General features: G+C 38.0%; 1 protein-coding gene across 2 annotated transcripts in view; it reads right to left on the bottom strand.

The window, feature by feature from the left end:
• pcbp4 (poly(rC) binding protein 4) overlaps positions 1 to 18720 on the bottom strand; it is a 108397-nt gene that overhangs the window by 46744 nt on the left and 42933 nt on the right. For both annotated transcript variants that reach the window (XM_061904172.1, XM_061904171.1), the window contains 3 exons: positions 8934 to 9128; positions 6925 to 6948; positions 2618 to 2650 (listed from right to left, as the gene is read on the bottom strand). In XM_061904172.1, coding sequence (XP_061760156.1) covers positions 2618 to 2650; positions 6925 to 6948; positions 8934 to 9041 — 165 coding nt within the window. In that variant the 5' untranslated portion in view covers positions 9042 to 9128. The remainder of the gene's footprint in view (positions 1 to 2617; positions 2651 to 6924; positions 6949 to 8933; positions 9129 to 18720) is intronic.

Raw genomic sequence — 18720 nt, 5'->3', positions numbered from 1 at the left:
GAAGGTTGCCACGTTCGGTGACAAAGTCACCAAGTGGCAACGCTGTCGTTGTGCTGAGCTATGCGTAACAGAAGAACATAGCACTTGGTCAAGAAGTAAAATGAGACTTGAAACTGAAGGAAAGGCAAATGCTCTTGGAACGCTTACTGCGTTATAAATCTTCTGCCCTCATCTGTTCCTATTCAGCGTCCTTGATTTCAAGGTTTTAGTCACATGACCACTGCAGAGACAGGACAGTGCTGTGTCCTCGAGGCCCATTTCTCCAGTCAGCGCAGTGAGTCATGCTCCCACTGTGGCTGTATGGCCCAGTGCGGGGTGGTGAAAGACGGCATGAGACTCATATAGTTCCAAACGTTTGTAGTGACACAAACCCAACATGGCTGGCTGGATGGTGGTGTGGTTGAAGGACCACTGTCCAGTCCAGCAGCTCTACAGGGCTTGCATGACCTCACTGTCGTCTTGTTTATCTGCTTTCCTTGTAAAGTGCACAACATAAACCTTTGCAACTACAAAGCTACAGCAGCGTCCGCCTAATTACATTGTAAAACAAATCGAAACAACACTTTCGATAAGCTGCAGGTGCGGTAAACATTGTAAATTGGTGTTGTTGAGCATGAAAAGAAAAAAACAGGATCTGATGAGTCAGCCGCTTGATTCAAGACGGATAAAGTTTGGATTAAGAATCATTTAAATGATTAGAAAGGCAATAAGCAAATAAAATATAATTGAAGAGTGACATATTTCTGACTATTAATCAGTTTGGCATATTTCTGACCTGAGTGGTATGAGTGGACAGACATGTTTCTTAAAAGGTAGATTTTGCCCAACCAACCAACAAACTGTAAACAAAACAGCATCAGCTGTGCTCACTGCAGCACGCCTCCTACCTCTGACATAGCCTTTAGCAAAGGATACAACAAGTAAAATATGGTCATAAGAAATAAGGGTCGGTACCGAATTTGGCAACTTTATAGACACCCACCGAAGTCTGTCGGGAGTACCGGGTACCGATTCACGTAAAATCAAACGGTACTACATTTCTATGTCTCTGTTGCTTGAGACTTCACGTCCGGTTTGTAATCGAAACCGGCTCAAGCTGTCAAGCACTCAGACCAGACTCAGCTGGATTATCTCTAGGCCAGTGGTTCTCAAATGGGGGACGCGCCTGGGGGTACTTGAAGGTATGCCAAAGGGTATGTGAGATTTTTTTTTAAATATTCTAAAAATAACTACAATTCATAAATCCTTTATAAATATATTTTTCGAATAAAACTTCAACAAAATATGATTTTAAGTTCAGAAACTGTGAAAAGAAATGCAACAATGCAATATTCAGTGTTGACAGCTAGATTTTTTGTGGATATTTTCCATAAATATTGATGTTAAAGATTTCTTTTTTTGTAAAGAAATGTTTAGAATTAAGTTCATGAATCCAGATGGATCTCTATTATCTATGTTTAGAAATCTTTATTGATAATTGAATCACTTGTTTGTTTTTCAACAAGTTTTTAGTTATTTTCATATCTTTTTTTTCCAAATAGTTCATGAAAGACCACTACAAATGAGCAATATTTTGCACTGTTATACAATTTAATAAATCATAAACTGATGACATAGTGCTGTAATTTACTTCTTTAACTCTTTTTTTTCCAACCAAAAATGCTTTGCTCTAATTAGGGGGTACTTGAATTAAAAAAATGTTCACAGGGTGTACATCAATGAAAAAAGGTTGCGAACCACTGCTCTAGGCAATACCATTTCCATTTCCACTTTACCAAAATTGGATTTGCCTTATACATGCTACTGATCAGCATTAGCGATTTTGCATTCAACAACTCCAACAATGGTAACCAAAACTACACCTAAGTCAAAGTCAAAGTCCCAAATGACTGACACACACACTGGGTGTGGTGAAATTAGTCATCTGGATTTGACCCATCACTATGATCACCCCCTGGGAGGTGAGAGGAGCAGTGAGCAGCAGCGTGCAGCATGCTCGGGAATCATTTTGGTGATTTAAAGCCCAATTCCAACCTTTGATGCTAAGGGTCCCATTTTTTTTGTAGTCTTTGGTATGACTCGGCCGGGGTTTGAACTCACAACCTCCCAGTCTCGGGACGGACACTCTAAACATAAGGCCACTGAGCTGGTGATGCACGTTACAGTCAAAAGGGCTGGTGTGTAATAAGTACAACACTTACTGTTTAAAATCTTTGTAAGGCTTAACAAAAACTTCAACTTAATAGCAAAGAGTACTTCCTGACTAAGGCACCACACTGTAGCCTATACAGTACACTCCAGTCATCTAACGTCTTAGAATTGCAGCTGCATACAAAGTCTACTATATAAAACAGTACAGTACTTGCAAACAAAACAAAATAACAACAAGTCAGTCCAGCTCAATGTCAAATGTTGAATGGAAAAAGTGAGATAAAAAAAAAAAAAAAAAACATTTATAAATTAAGATTAATTAATTGCCCCACAAATTGTACTGTTGACTACTGGCATTGATTCCCATGTACCGGGAATTGGCATTCAAATGTGAACGGTACCTAGCCTTAGTCATAACAAAAGATGAAATGTTGTGATGTGCAGGTTTAAGTGGTGCAGGCCGTACCTCCTCACGTATTCGCTTCACCGTCTCTCCTTTCTGGAATAAAAACAAAATGAAGGTCGGTTTGGGAAAAGAGACACATGTACTAAAAGGCAGTCATAATATCTACAGCTTTGAGATGAGTCTCACTTTTCAAAGGCAATTATCATCAAGCCTTATTGGAATTCAGCAGAATATTATGCCGCGGTGTTCTGATGCAATTCCGTGTCACACAAAGCAAGATACGACACGTTTGTGTGAGCGGAGGATGTGCGATTTCTGTAATCGTATGCATGTGGAGTGAAAGTGCGGACGCCACCTGTCAGAGACAGGAACATTGCTCCAGATTGTGTCATGATCTTCTGCTGAGTTTAAGATGGAATCATCTCCCCCTTCATTTTCTTTTAAGTAGTGTCACACCTTTGGTCTTCCAGGAGCATCTCAAACACTGTCATCTACCTCAGCCAACCTGTTGTTTATCTTGTATCATAGGGCCAAGATGATTTATGCTCCTTTGATTCTGGTGTCCTGTTTGCTGTGGAGACCAAACAGAAAAGGCCGGAAGACTATTTAGTTTAAGGCCCCGTTTACACAAAACCGGATAAGGTTATCCAGGGTAAATCACACCTAACCTTAATTGTGTCCACACACAACAATGCCACCGTTTAAGAACCCCCACGCCCCTCCGTTCGCCGGCGCAACGGTGGAGACCAAACAGAAAAGGCCGGAAGACTATTTAGTTTAAGGCCCCGTTTACACAAAACCGGATAAGGTTATCCAGGGTAAATCACACCTAACCTTAATTGTGTCCACACACAACAATGCCACCGTTTAAGAACCCCCACGCCCCTCCGTTCGCCGGCGCAACGTCACCTAGTATGTATGCACGGAAAAAAAAAGCGTCCATGTGCCCTAAACTCTCCAGTAGATGACTTTACTTCACTGTGAAGTTATTTAAAAAAGCTACAGTATATTGTAAATGTGCATTTTACATGTGTTTGCTGTGTTTTGTGTGAAAGTTTTTAGATTAAAATGTATCTCTTCTGAACAATATCCACACTGCAAGTCAGTGGTTCAAAAACAAAAACAAAAAATAAAATAAAATAGGTGTATTTTATTTGAACTAAGCAAAATTAAACAAGAATATTTGGCTTGTCAAGACTTAAAAAAAAGTAAAATTAACTAACCTCAATGAACCCAAAAATACCTTCAAATAAGTAAATTATCACTAATAACAACTGTACAACTATATGTGTACATATATTCTATTGTTTCATTGAAAATAAAACAGCAAAATTCATTTGGCTGTCATCTGTTTCAAAGGGGAACATTATCAGCAGACCTATGTAAGCGTCAATATATACCTTGATGTTGCAGAAAAAAGACCATGTGTTTTTTTAACCGATATCCGAACTCTAAAAGGGTGAATTTGGCGATTTAAACGCCTTTCAATTGTTCGCTGTTGGAGCGATGACCTTTCACCCGTGACGTTACAACGGGAAGCAATCCGCCATTTTGTCAAACACATTACACACCTCAAATCAAATCAGCTCTGTTATTTTCCGTTTTTTTCGAGTGTTTTCCGTGCCTTGGAGACATCATGCCTCGTCGGTGTGTTGTCGGAGGTTGTAGAAACACGATCAGGGACGGATTCAAGGTGACTTACGTGGAGTGTGCATCGATTAGCACGGCATGCTAATCGATGCTAATATGCTATTTAGGCTAGCTGTATGTACATATTGCATCAATATGCCTCATGTGTAGCTATATTTGCATCCAACCTTCCCCTCCACCCACATTTAATGCCAAACAAACACATAACAATCGACGGATTCAAGTTGCACCAGTGTCAAAAGATGCGAAAGTCCCTCGTTTGTTCTGCACATTTTACAGACGATAGCGATGCTACGACAGAGATGTGTGGATATCCTGCGATACTCAAAGCAAATGCATTTCCAACGATAAAGTCAACAAAATCACAAAGGTGAGTTTTTTTGATGTTATTGACTTATGTGCTAATCAGACATATTTGGTCACGGCATGACTGCCAGCTAATCTATGCTAACATGCTCTTTAGGCTAGCTGTATGTACATTTGTAGCTATATTTGCATCCAGCAATTCCCTCCACCCGCATTTAGTGCCAAAAAACACTTACCAATCGACATATTTAAGTTGCTCCAGTGGTCAAAAGATGCAATTGTTGGTTAGAAGGCGATCGCCTAATTCGTCCGTGTTGCCTTTGTCCGTCGTGATATGGCTCAATAGCTTCAGTTTCTTCTTTAATTTCGTTTTCGCTATCTGCCTCCACACTCCAACCATCCGTTTCAATACATGCGTAATCTGTTGAATCGCTTAAGCAGCTGAAATCCAAGTCTGAATCTGAGCTAATGTCACTATATCTTTCAGTTCTATATGCCATGTTTGTTTGTATTGGCGTCACGCAGTGACGTCACAGGAAAATGGACGGATGGATTTACAGATAGCGAAAATCAGGCACTTTAAAGCCTTTTTTTGGGATATTCCATGATGGGTAAAAACGGAAAAAAACTTAAAAAAATAAAATAAGCCACTGGGAATTGATTTTTATTGGTTTTAACCCTTCTCAAATTGTGATAATGTTCCCCTTTAATGAGACACAATTGTGTCAAAGTCATGACTTTTTTTACATGCTTGAAATAAGAAATTATTACTTTAAAAAAATAGTTTTATACTTTTGAGTGTTGATGACACAGCTTTGCAACAGTTGGTATTCTAGTTTCAAGCATGTTTTACTCAATATAAGTAATCAAATCTCAGCAACAAGCTGTAATATCTTACTGAGATAATTTAGGACCAAAACCCTTAAAACTAGTAAAACACTCACATAAAATCTGCTTAGTGGGAAGAATTATCTTATCAGATAGAAAATAAGCAAATATCACCCTTATTTGAGATATTTAATCATACTTAGATTTCAGTTTTTGCAGTGCAGTGTTGTGGAATTTCAATTAGAATCCAGTGTGCTGTGGAGCCCTATTGTAGTGAATCACACCTCAGCCATCATACATCAATCAAATCTTTAATCGACATGAGAAAGTAGACAATGCGATAAACTGTTTGGGACAGGAGGGGATGGTTCCATCTATTAGCTGCGCACTAATGGCGGCGTTATCGTGTAGATGCGGGCATCATGCGCACTGCCTGGCCATTTCACAGTAACATCCATAAAGCAATATTTGTAGTCACACACTGCCTATCACGATCACATCCAAGGGAGGAAGGGACTTAGTTTTACGGTAAGAAGAATCACAGCTGACTGTTCGAAAGTTCTCTTGCCCCCAAGTATGTAGTATCCGAAATAGCTGCATTCTCCCGTTGCCTTCTCTTAAGGTCTTGATTTGTGATTTCCTAAAGCACCTGTACATGTAGAAGAAGGAGAAACAAGGGCACCGCCTCCATCTTTGTTATGAAGCTGGCTGGGGCGTGTTCTTCGTGATGTCTCTTCCTATGTGGGCCGCGGATTTTCTGTAGTCACTTCCTGTGTGGACGGGGTCTTGCTGGGGTCACTTCCACTCCGAACTCACTTTGTAAACGATCAATGAGTCAAGTCGGCCGTGTATTCAAGAAATACATGGCCGACTTGCCCGTGTAAAAATTTGTCCGAGGAGGGGGACGTTAGTGAGGCTGAAACGGGGCATAAGTGCTACGGATCCAATGCCTGAACTTATTTCCTTCTCTTCTCACTTCTATTTTACCTGCTGATATTTCAAATATATCATCCCTGACTGATAACAAGCCTCTATCTCCCCTTATTTTGACATTTATATTCAACATATTCCATAATTTGTTTCAGCACACTTTATTTTGTCATGAATCTAGTTTACGTTTGTCATCCTTTTTCTATTGATGCCCTCTGCAGGTGTTGTATTACAAGGCAGCCGGGCCCCGCCTATCTGACACCACAAGTGCCCACATGGGGCCAACAAGAAAGCATCCGCGGAGTTGAGTTTCAACAGAAGGCTTGCAGTCAATACGCTAATGTTCTCTTCCCTTTTTGATGGATTGCTGTGTTGCATTAGAGGTAATGGGGGTGCTGGTGGGCTTGGTTCGAGGCAATTACATTTAGACTGAGGATATTCTGACCAGGAGGTTTTCTGCTGACCCACAAAAAATAAGGAAGGATGAGTATGGTTCCAGGAAGGCTTGTGAATCATCCCGCACCGGTGTGGGAATATGACTGACAGTAATAAAGCAATATAAAGAAGATGCAAATGAAAGTACACTGAAGCACTGAAATTGACTCTGTTGTGAAATAAAAATGATGCTCAGTCAGAAAAAAAAAAAGTCTTACCTTGCCTATGATGCTGCCGACTTCCTATAGTACAAAAGATGAAGCATTGTTATCACTGGACATCTTCATAAAATCAAAGCCAAGCAAATGCATTCTTATAATATGCATGTTACAGCAACTATAGATATTTGTTTAGGAAAGAATGTAAATAAGCTTGTATGTCCAAATATCATGGCAAATATGTAACTGACTGTTCCATGGGCACGTCTGTTAGCCTATAGTTTTCAGTCATGTATGTTGTATGCAGTCAACCCTAGTTTATCCCAGTTAACTGGTTCGAAACACGACCAGATATGAAGTCGAAACCGTAATCATAATTTTATATATATATATATATATATGTATATATATATATATATATATAATATTTGCATAGTTAGAGGTTTAAAACCATGTTTAAGACCTTCTAAATATGTTTTTCAAAATGTGAGAGCCCTCTAGACATGAAATACCATCCGTTATCATGTTTACGCTTTTTTAATCCAATATAGCAATTGTGTCGGAGGATGAGCCAATCAGTGGCCATGATACTGAACAGCAAGCTCTGATTGGTGTGGTCTATTTTAGTCACCAACACTACTGTAATATTGATATCTTAAGTTCATTTAGCCGTTTTTATGCTTGAAAATTAACTAACTTAGTCCGAACATGTATAAAATATGCTTAAAAAAATTAAGCAAGAAAAAAATACATCTAAAACCGCCTTATTTGAAGCACAATGTGGCGAAGGACAACTGTATATGGTATGTGGTCATTTTTTCATTGATCTATAACACAGCCATTATAGAGCTAAATGAACAACAAATCCAGTAGTCTGCTCTCAAGTATACACTGCAAAAAGACAGTGTTGAAAAAAGAAAGAAAAAAACAAACACAAATGAGGGGTATTTTATTTGAACTAAGCAAAATTATCTGCCAATAGAACAAGAAAATTTGACTTGTTAAGACTTTCCATAACAAATAAAATGAGCTAACCTCAATGAACAAAAACATAGCTTAAAATAAGTACATTCTCACAAATAACAAGTGCACTTTTTTTGGTAGAAAAAAAAAAAAGAGACCTTTTTGCTCTATATGTTGAAAAATATTCTGAAACTAAGTAAATGCTAGTGCCATTATCTTGACATAATGATATGCGCTAGGAATAAGGATTTTTTTTTTTCATGCTTGAAGTAAAAAAATATTACTTAAAAAAAGTAGTTTTATACTTGCGTTAATGACATAGCTTTGTTTCAGTTGATTTTATAGTTTCAAGCATGTTTTACTCAATATAGGTCATAAAATCCTGGATACAAGCTGTAATATTTTACTAAGATCATTTAGGACCAAAATACTTAAAATAAGTAAAACACTAACATAAAATTTGCTTAGTGAGAAGAATTATCTTGTCAGACAGAAAATAAGCAATTATCACCCTTATTTGAGATTGTTCATCTTACTTAGATTTCAGTTTTTGCAGTGTAGGACTGTATTCCAGATGAAGCGAATATGATATTTGGGTAATACTTTAGTGTGGGGAACATATTCACCATTAATCAGTTGCTTATAAACATGCAAATTAGTAACATATTGGGTCCTGATTATTAAGTATTTAATAATGTCTTATTCTGCATGGCCTTATTATACAAATAGTAAGTCGGTAACACTTTAGTATGGGGAACATATTCACAATTACTAACCTTAACCCTCACACTAACCTCAACCCCAACCCTTTAACCCTTTAACCCTAACCCTAACCAAATAACTCTGAATTACGTCTCTGTAACTTACAATATATTCCCCGAGTGTTCAAATAACTCTAAATTAAGTCTTTGTTACTTACAATATGTTCCCCATACTAAAGTGTTACCGATATTTGTTGTACATGTGACCTACAGTATGTGGTTAGTGCCAATTGACAATTGTTTGACTACATATGACAGTTAACGGAACATATTTTCTAATAGGTGTATCATTCATGAGGCAGAGACATATTGCACAGCATGTAACATGAAACTGCGGACGTCTACCTTTCCATGCATGAGCAGTCGTAATGTCAGGGTCACTCCCAAGCCCCCGTCTCCAAAGTCCTGCTCACAGTTCATAGTGATGTGGGAGTGGCACGCAGGGAGACGCATGAACAAGGTTTATCCGCTGGTCACACGCTCGAACCAAGGCCAGCGCTCGCTTGCTTTCTGGCTCTCCAAGGTCCTTTCAGTGCTGCTCTGAAATAAATAAAATACGTATCAAGTGTTAATAGTTAATACCTTTTTCCAAACAGAATCCCTATTTGAATGTTCATTGTCTACCCCTATTGGTGCAATTATTTAGATTCATAGTAATACACTACCTAATTTCAGTGCGACTCTATTATTGAATTATAAAACTTTTTTGGGTGATTTTTAGTAATTGTAAATAACTATCTATCATAATTGAATGATCGTACTGTACAAAACTTAATAGAAAATAATATATTTGAATAGGGACCATAATAGGGACGTGTCGATCAATTGGCCGCTGATTTTCTTAAAAAAATGTATGTAACCACAATTGCCGATTAATACCTTTTAATACCGGTCCCAAATATTGATCCCCTCTGGTAAATATTGCACATATTTTTAGTCCCCGGACTTAGTCTCCCTACTGACAAGCTAACGGTTGATTTATATCTCCATATACAATACAGTGGAGAGCCACGCTCCTAATTTGACAATCACCAGGATTACAAAAAATAAACTGCATTTCTTCATGTATTAAGTATCGTTATCAAGAATTAGGACGAGGTTAAATATGCTACACACTGCGAGCAAGCAGGAGCAAACATGCTAATCACTAAGTTAGCCGCTAAGCTAGCAAGAAAACAACAATTAAGAGCCTAGTAAAGTTTAAGAAGTGTAGATGTAAGCACGTTACAGCAGAAAGAAAGCAGCGTTTAACGGAAAATTCACAAGTAGGTTAATAAGTGTCTGGAGAGAGGATAATAATGAAGAGAGGATAATATAACCACATCTGTTGGTAAGTTAGTATTGTCACAGTCAGTACACTACACATAAGAGGGTAAATCGATCTATAAATTGGTGGTGTCGATACCAAGGGTATTGTCAATATGTAATCAATACTGGAGTGATTATATTTTTATTTTCTCAAAATCTTTTTTTTTTTTTCTATTGTTTTTGGTAATTTTTACAAATTCAGAGAATAATTCCCTGGACACAGAAGGGCAATGAGGGTAAACATGATATCAATGAGTAATGGATAGTTTTTGATTTTGTTAAGGTATTGAGCAGTATTGACTTTGTTTTGCTTAACAATTATATGTAAAACAAAATCAAATAAGGAACAACTTAAAATATTGTGCTGATGTTGTTAAAGTGTCTATAACACTCACCATGAATGCATAGAAACATTTTCCGTTAAAACATGTGATCAGTATTGGTATTGGCCAATCTCACTCATGGATGATCGTATTGGAATTATCCATATACAGCCATGACTGAAACATTCCTAAACATAGCATAGTTAAAAAACAAATGCTGTTTATAACTGATGTTAATTCCCAACTATTGTCAATAATTGGGTTTTAAATAAATACCACACTCTAACACACCATACAAATAATCAATATAGTACTATAACACACAGTGAAATAAAATACAAAATACAAGGTTAAAGATTAAGAGATAAGATTACTACTGAGGCCAATTGAATGTGTAGAGCTTTGTTGCTCCCATTTAACCAACGCTTACTACTTTTTTATGAACAGAGTTACATCTGAGAGTAATTTGATTTCTGTTGGTAAAGTATTCAATAGTTGACAGCCTTTGGTGGAAAAGGCAGATTATCTGAATGTACTTCGATGTGATATTTTATTGTTCCCAACAATCATGCTCGTAGTTACCCTGATACTATCATGTATTTTAATGTATCTCGAAAGAGGATCTGGGGCAACATCATATAAACACTTGAAAATAAGCTTCAAGATACAGAAATGAATAAAACTCTCAAAATGTAATGCATTGTATTTTCCTATTTATTTGACATTGATGATTACAATACATTTTTTATTATACCTCATGTTTATATAAATACAATATCATTGCATATATATTTTGATTTAGTTAAATTGGATGTCTGCTAGAAATCTTCCATTTCGACTTCCTCACAGTGAGGCACCCTGCCTCCATTTCCAACAGTTAGGATCCCAAATATGGTTCCTTAGCCGATAAAGGGTTTCCTATAATGGCTGAGCTCGTTAAAGGGAAAATTGGGTGTTTCTATTGTCTCACTGCATTGGGAACCAAATGAGTTTCAGAGTGAAAAAAACAAAGCTGATGTTAACCATTTATTACATTGATTGGTATTAGAAAGCTCGTTTAGAGTCAGATTCCTCTATGTGCAACACCTTCATTAGTCGAACTGGTAGTGATGTTTGATTCATAACAAAGTCATAATGAAGACCAGGGTGTGTGCATGATATTATTGACCAGAAGTATTGGTAGTGTCAGCACTGTTGAATTTCATTTGGAACTTTGGGAGGCTAACAAAGTGGTGGTGGCCTCCGACCTATCATTTTTGTTCTTATCAAACTGGGTTTGATCATTGTAACGCAGGGGTTTCAACATTGTAATTGCAATTCATGTGACTGGCAACGCTCAAATTTCATATTTCCGTACATTTTGGACAATGTCGTTACTTTTTTCTTACACTTTGAACCCTGCCCTAGTAAGACAGAGAGGGTAATTTAAAGTTAAAATTAAAGTACCACTGGTAGTAACACACACACTAGGTGTGGTGAAATTGCCCTCTGTATTTGACCCATCTCCTTGTTCACCCTCTGGGAGGTGAGGGGAGCAGGGAGCATCAACGGTGGCCACGCTCGGGAATCATTTTGGTGATTTGACCCCCAATTCCTAGCCTTGATGCTAATGGCCAAGGAGGGAAGTAACGGATCCCATTTTTAAAGTCTTTGGTATGACTCGGCCAGGGTTTGAACTCACAACCTACCGATGTCAGGGCAGACACTAACCACAAGGCCACTGGATTTTTCTTCGGTGGCGACCATAAAAAAAAAAAGGATAAAAAACAAACAAGCAAAAACACTGAGAGGGTGTTTTATTGCGCTATGGGGCTATCTTTTGGATGGGTTTGCTCACTGCAAGTGCTGCGGTGTCCTTCCATTTACCGGCAGTGATTTTTTTTTTTCAACCTTAGTGCCGTTCAGTTTTCTAGCCTTAATAACATTTCTACTCATATGGATTCTTCATTCATAACACCGAGCAACGTTTGTAAGTTTTACAGTAAACCTAATACTTGCTAAACCGTCTGTTTTCATGCATATTTGTAATGTATCGTAATCTAATGACGCTAGTGTCGTTATCATTAGCTAATATGCTAACCAATTTATGAATGTCTGTGTTAGTATTATCAACTTACAAGGGCATTATTTTTGTTTTGTTTCAGTTTGCCATGTTCCTAAGTAAATTCACCAAAACGTCACCTCATAGTTATTGAGTCTGTTTAGCTCATTGGAGAGCTAGCTTCTGCAGCTAGTGGGTCAATGACAATGACGTCTGTTTTGTTTGATCAGCCATTTTACTGCCATGTTACAGACACCGCTGGAAACAATTATGGTATGTAAATAACCATTTACAGAATCCTACTAAATAACTCATTTCACATTGTATAAACAGTATCTGTGGCTTATCGTCCAGTGCGGCTAATATATGGAAAAAAAATGTTCTTCTGAAATTTAGTAAGTGCGGCTCATATCCCAGTATAGTTCAGAAAATACAGTATTTACAAAACACAACTCGTTTTAAACATTGCAGTCATTTTCTTGATGCTATTTTGTAGTCATGTGTCATCAAATAGAGGCATGCTGTAATATCTCATTTAAATAGTTGAAAAAATACAAAGTTAAACACATACTCTCTGACCCTTTGGTGAGAGAGAAATATGTTATGATCTTTGGAGACAATAATCAAATAAGCTGGTAGGAGTCAATACATCAATCTTCAACACACTAATGCATTTTTTTCCTCCAGTTTCACATCCTTTTATGGAGACTATACTGTAGGTGGTGTTATGCCTTCTGATTACGGGCAGCTGGCAAGCACTTTGCTAACAAAGAAAGTTTTTTTTTTTTTTAATGTGCGGCAGTAGTCCTCCCTTCAGATGACATTATTAGGCTGCCCGTCCCACTCCAAGAAAAATGTTTTCTGTTCACCCCAGACCTAGTTAGCCTTCTTACCGTAAAAACTAAAATTTGTTCATTTCGGCTTTAGATATAAATTAAATAAACGTAGCAGTTTCTAAAAACACTGTTCTAAACAATAGACTTGGCAATTTTGGAGTATTTTGTGAAAAGATCTGCCTCTTGGCTAATTCTTAAAGTTGCGAGCAACAATTTTAATTACAAGCATCCCTACTATTAGTTGGTGTAGCAAATGTCAGAGTGAACCTCACAAGAGCCAACACAAACATCTGGTCTTGCTTGCTAGTATTAGGTCATTGCTACAGATTGACATAACGTTTTCAAACCATAGGAAATTTAAAAAAAAAGTTTGTGTGAACGACAATTCTGAGAAGAAGAAGCGAACAATATATTTAGAATTAAAGAAGGAAATAATCAAAAACATAACCAAGCGTGTCACCAACTTGGTGAAGCAATTCGAACATATCACTGCTTGTCTGCACTATACTGAAGCAGAATGAGTGTCAAGCCAGCCAAGAATGTTAAAATAATATCTAAATGGCAATCATTTATTTATGAAAATATGGAAAAGCATTTGATGGTGTGTTTGACGGAGAAGCAACTGGAAGTAGATTGTGTAGAAGTCAATATTCCAATGTAAAATTTGTACATTATTATTGCATGACTGTATAAAACTACTGTAGTTTTTTGTAAGGCATTGTGTTTTAATTTTACCCGACAATAATAATGTCTAGAACATGTTTAAAAAAAAAAAATGCATGTTAAATGTTTAAATTGTGCTGCTTTGGTGGTAGGGGTTGGGAGGTGTATATGCACTTGGGAGCTCATGGTGTTGTAAATATCGTGGTAAAGCGGTTTCAAAATTCTCACAATAATGCGATGATGGTAAATGACAACTGCGAATCCACCCGCCAGTGTAGGTTATTTTAGCACCATGCAGTAAGCCCATCTGATAATCCCCTGCACAGCACATTTTGGCTTCGCAGCTAGGAAATTAAAAGAAGAAAAAACGTGATGGACATGCAACTCACAGTTTGCAGATATTGCCAGACCGTGATGGTCTACAACAGTGGTTGTCAACCTTTTTTAAGTGATGTACCCCCTGTGAACATTTTTTTAATTCAAGTACCCCCTAATCAGAGCAAAACTTTTTTGGTTGAAAAAAAGAGATAAAGAAGTAAAATACAGCACTATGTCATCAGTTTCTGATTTATTAAATTGTATAACAGTGCAAAATATTGCTAATTTATAGTGGTCTTTCTTGAACTATTTGGAAAAAAAGATTTAAAAATAACTAAAAACTTGTTGAAAAATAAACAATTTATTAAATTATAAATAAAGATTTTTACACATAGAAGTAATCATCAACTTAAAGTGCCCTCTTTGGGGATTGTAATAGAGATCCATCTGGATTCATGAACTTACTTCTAAACATTTCTTCACAAAAAATGAAATCTTTAACATCAATATTTATGGAACATGTCCACAAAAAATCTAGCTGTTAACTCTGAACATTGTATTGTTGCATTTCTTTTCACAGTTTATGAACTTACATTCATATTTTGTTGAAGTAATATTCAATAAGTATATTTTTAAAGGATTTTTAAATTTTTGCTAATTTTAGAATATTTTAAAAAAATCCCACGTACCCCTTGGCATACCTTCAAGTACCCCAAAGGGTACGCATACACCCATTTGAGAACCAATGGTCTACAAGTCCACAAATACAAGCAACACGTGAAATCACTTAATTAATTATCACCCAATTATCACAAAACCAAGATGTAAGCCAGGCCAAACATTAATTTGTGAAGCATTTCAATCAAGTTTTGCTCACGACGGCACAAGAGGTCAACCCACTTCAGGGTGTATCACAGAATGCATTGTCAAAGGCCTGCAGCTGTTTTCAGGGGTGGACAACGAGAGATTTAACATATTAGTGAACGTACTTGAGCTAAGGTGCAAAATTCCATCCATCCATTTTCTACCGCTTATTCCCTTTTGGGGTCGCGGCGGGCGCTGGTGCCTATCTCAGCTACAATCGGGCGGAAGGCAGCGTACACCCTGGACAAGTCGCCACCTCTTCGCAGGGCCAACACAGATAGACAGACAACATTCACACTCACATTCACACACTAGGGCCAATTTAGTGTTGCCAATCAACCTATCCCCAGGTGCATGTCTTTGGAAGTGGGAGGAAGCCGGAGTACCCGGAGAGAACCCACGCATTCACGGGGAGAATATGCAAACTCCACACAGAAAGATCCCGATCCTGGATTTGAACCCAGGAGTGCAGGACCTTCGTATTGTGAGGCAGACGCACTAACCCCTCTACCACCGTTAAGCCAAGGTGCAAAATTGCACGAGTTAAATTGTTACTGTTGTACAGTAATCTGAAATTTCCATCCATCCATTTCTACTGCTTGTCCCTTTTGGGGTCGAAAGATACAATACTGAAAAACATTGTTTTAGTCTTGTTGAACCATTTGTTTGTTTGCATTGTCAGTTAAAACTTATAACCCAGAAACATATTGATTATTGTTCGGTATTGTTTTCCACTTCTTACACCAAATGTTTACAACTTCAGGTTAAAAACACTAAACGTATTATTTTATGTTTGCTTCTACGCACTTTGAAAATACCTATTGGTAGTAGTAATATGATTACAACATTTCAGCATTAGCTTTGTGTTTGTGTTTATGCTTAATGTAAGTAGGAAGGAGATTCATATGGTCACCAATTGTTGTGGTTTACCTGACACATGAAACGTGACCAATTCGGGGTGCACTATCCACTTAAGCCGCCAGATGGCATTTGTGTTGAATATCTTGAAACATGTTTTACGGCAATTTCAACGTTGACCACAGCGTCAGTTGCGCTTTCCATCAGCAGACTGCACGCAAAAATGACCACCCCACCTCGACACCCACTCTGTTACGTGGTGCGCGCATGCTGATGCGCATTGTGTCACCCCGGGATGCAAGAGGACCGAGGACAAGCAGGAATTGCAGGTAAGAGCTTGGTTTAATACAAAAATATAAAAGAACACTGACACATAAGGCAAAAGAAAGCACGTGCCAACCCACAAGGAGCTAGGACAACACTTAGCACTGAGACAAAGTCCAAAAACAAACGTGCCGAGCGCACGGGAAGCTAAGATAAAACTTAGCACGGAACAAGACATAGGAAGATAACCACGTGAACGTTGCTTACCGCAAACAAAAGATCCATCCTGAACAAAGGGAGAAGGAAGGCTTAAAGGGGAACATTATCACAATTTCAGAAGGGTTAAAACCAATAAAATCAGTTCCCAGTGGCTTATTTTATTTTCAGAATTTTTTTCAAAATTTTACCCGTCCCGGAATATCCCTAAAAAAGGCTTTAAAGTGCTTGATTTTTGCTATTTGCTTAAGCCACTGTCCATTTCCCTGTGACGTCACATAGCGATTCCAATACAAACAATGGCGAATAGCACAGCAAGATATAGTGACATTAGCTCGGATTCAGACTCGGATTTCAGCGGCTTAAGCGATTCAACAGATTATGCATGTATTGAAAAAGATGGTTTGAGTATGGAGGCAGATAGCGAAAACGAAATTAAAGAAGAAACTGAATCTATTCAGCGAATAGCTATTGACGCTATTCGGCCGTCTTTGCGTTAGCATCGCCGGTAAAATGTGCAGAACAAACGATCAGGACTTTCGCATTGACACTGGATCAATTTAAATCAGTCGATTAGTAAGTGTTTGTTTCGCATTAAATGTGGATGAAAGGAAACGCTGGATGTAAATATAGTTTCAAATGTACATACAGGTAGCCTAAATAGCATGTTAGCATCGATTAGCTGGCAGTCATGCCGCGACCAAATATGTCTCAATAGCACATAAGTCAATAACATCAACAAAACTCACCTTTGTGATTTCGTTGACTTTATCGTTGGGAATGCATCTGCTTTGAGTGTCGCAGGATATCCACACATTCTTGCCATATCTGTGCCATGTCTGTCGTAGCATCGCCAGTAAAAACCAAACGGGGGACTTTTGCATCTCTTGACACCGGAGCCACTTAAATCAGTCAATTGCTAAGTGTTTGTTTGGCATTAAATGTGGGTGGAGGGAAAGGCTAGATTTAAATATAGCTACAAATGAGGCATAATGCTGCAATATGTACACACAGCTAGCCTAAATAGCATGTTAGCATCGATTAGCATGCTGTGCAAATCGATGCACATTCTACGTAAATCAACTTGAATCCGTTCCTCATCGTGTTGTACACCGTCCGACAACACACCGACGCGGCATGATGTCTCCAAGGCATCGGAAAACAGTCGAAAAAACGGAAAATAACAGAGCTGATTTGACTCGATGCGTGGCGGGAAAGGCTAGATTTAAATATAGCTACAAATGAGGCATAATGCTGCAATATGTACACACAGCTGGCCTAAATAGCATGTTAGCATTGATTAGCATGCTGTGCTAATCGATGCACGTTCTACGTAAATCAACTTGAATCCGTCCCTGATCGTGTTGTTACACCCTCCGACAACACACCGACGTGGCATGATGTCTCCAAGGTATCGGAAAACAATAGAAAAAACGGAAAATAACAGCTGATTTGACTCGATGTGTCTGATGTGTAGGGAGGCATAAACAGAAAGGCGTTTAATTCGCCAAAATTCACCCATTTAGAGTTCGGAAATCGGTTAAAAAAATATAAGGTATTTTTTCTGCAACATCAAGGTATATATTGACGCTTACATAGGTCTGGTGATAATGTTCCCCTTTAAATACTGGTGGGAGCAATCAGAAAACAGGTGCGCGTCAACCGAAAGTAACAGGTGGAACAAATACAAAACCATGGTAACGGAAAAAACAAGGAAGTGCACAAACTAAGAATCGGAAGAGTCCAAAACAAACCAAGAAGACAAAAGGACTCAAAAACCGAAATCAAAATGTGATCCGATAAATGGATCACAACACACTCCTTTCATATGAGCTCCACACAGAAATGGGACCATATGAATCCCTTTCCTACAGTAAATAGCACTTTTTTTTCCTCCATGTTATCTTTTTTTTACATTGCTGCAATAATATCGTAACATGGGGTCTACAAAACGAGATATGCTACTGTGATATTTTGATATTGTTTCATCCCTACTTAGTACTGATACATTTATTTTATTTTATTTCAATTAATTATGTTGATTTGAGATTCAAATGTTTTGAGTAAAGGCCAAAAAAAAAACCCCTTTTTTAACTTTCATCCACCGGTAGTTCCCGGATAAGGACTGAGTGCAGCTGAGGTATCATCCTTTGGGAACATAGAATGTCCGTACTCTATTTCCATTCAATAGCACTATAAAAAGGCCTTGGATTTTATCGGCACAATAATGACACTTGGTAATACTATCCGCTCTTCTTTGACTAATCAAGGTCACTCGTTTGCTGGGCTGCTGTGCACACACCACTTCTACTCTGCTGACATTGCCTGACACGTGTGCGTTTCATAAATCTACATGCTGTCCGTAGACGGGATGAGCTATGTGAGGAGATCATGTTTAATAAATGGGTATTATTTTAGATGAGATCCAACTCTCGGGAGAC

The sequence above is a fragment of the Nerophis ophidion genome, linkage group LG06, assembly GCF_033978795.1.
Source record: "Nerophis ophidion isolate RoL-2023_Sa linkage group LG06, RoL_Noph_v1.0, whole genome shotgun sequence".
Taxonomy (NCBI): Eukaryota; Metazoa; Chordata; class Actinopteri; order Syngnathiformes; family Syngnathidae; genus Nerophis; species Nerophis ophidion.
This window is presented reverse-complemented; position numbering and strand designations above follow the sequence as displayed.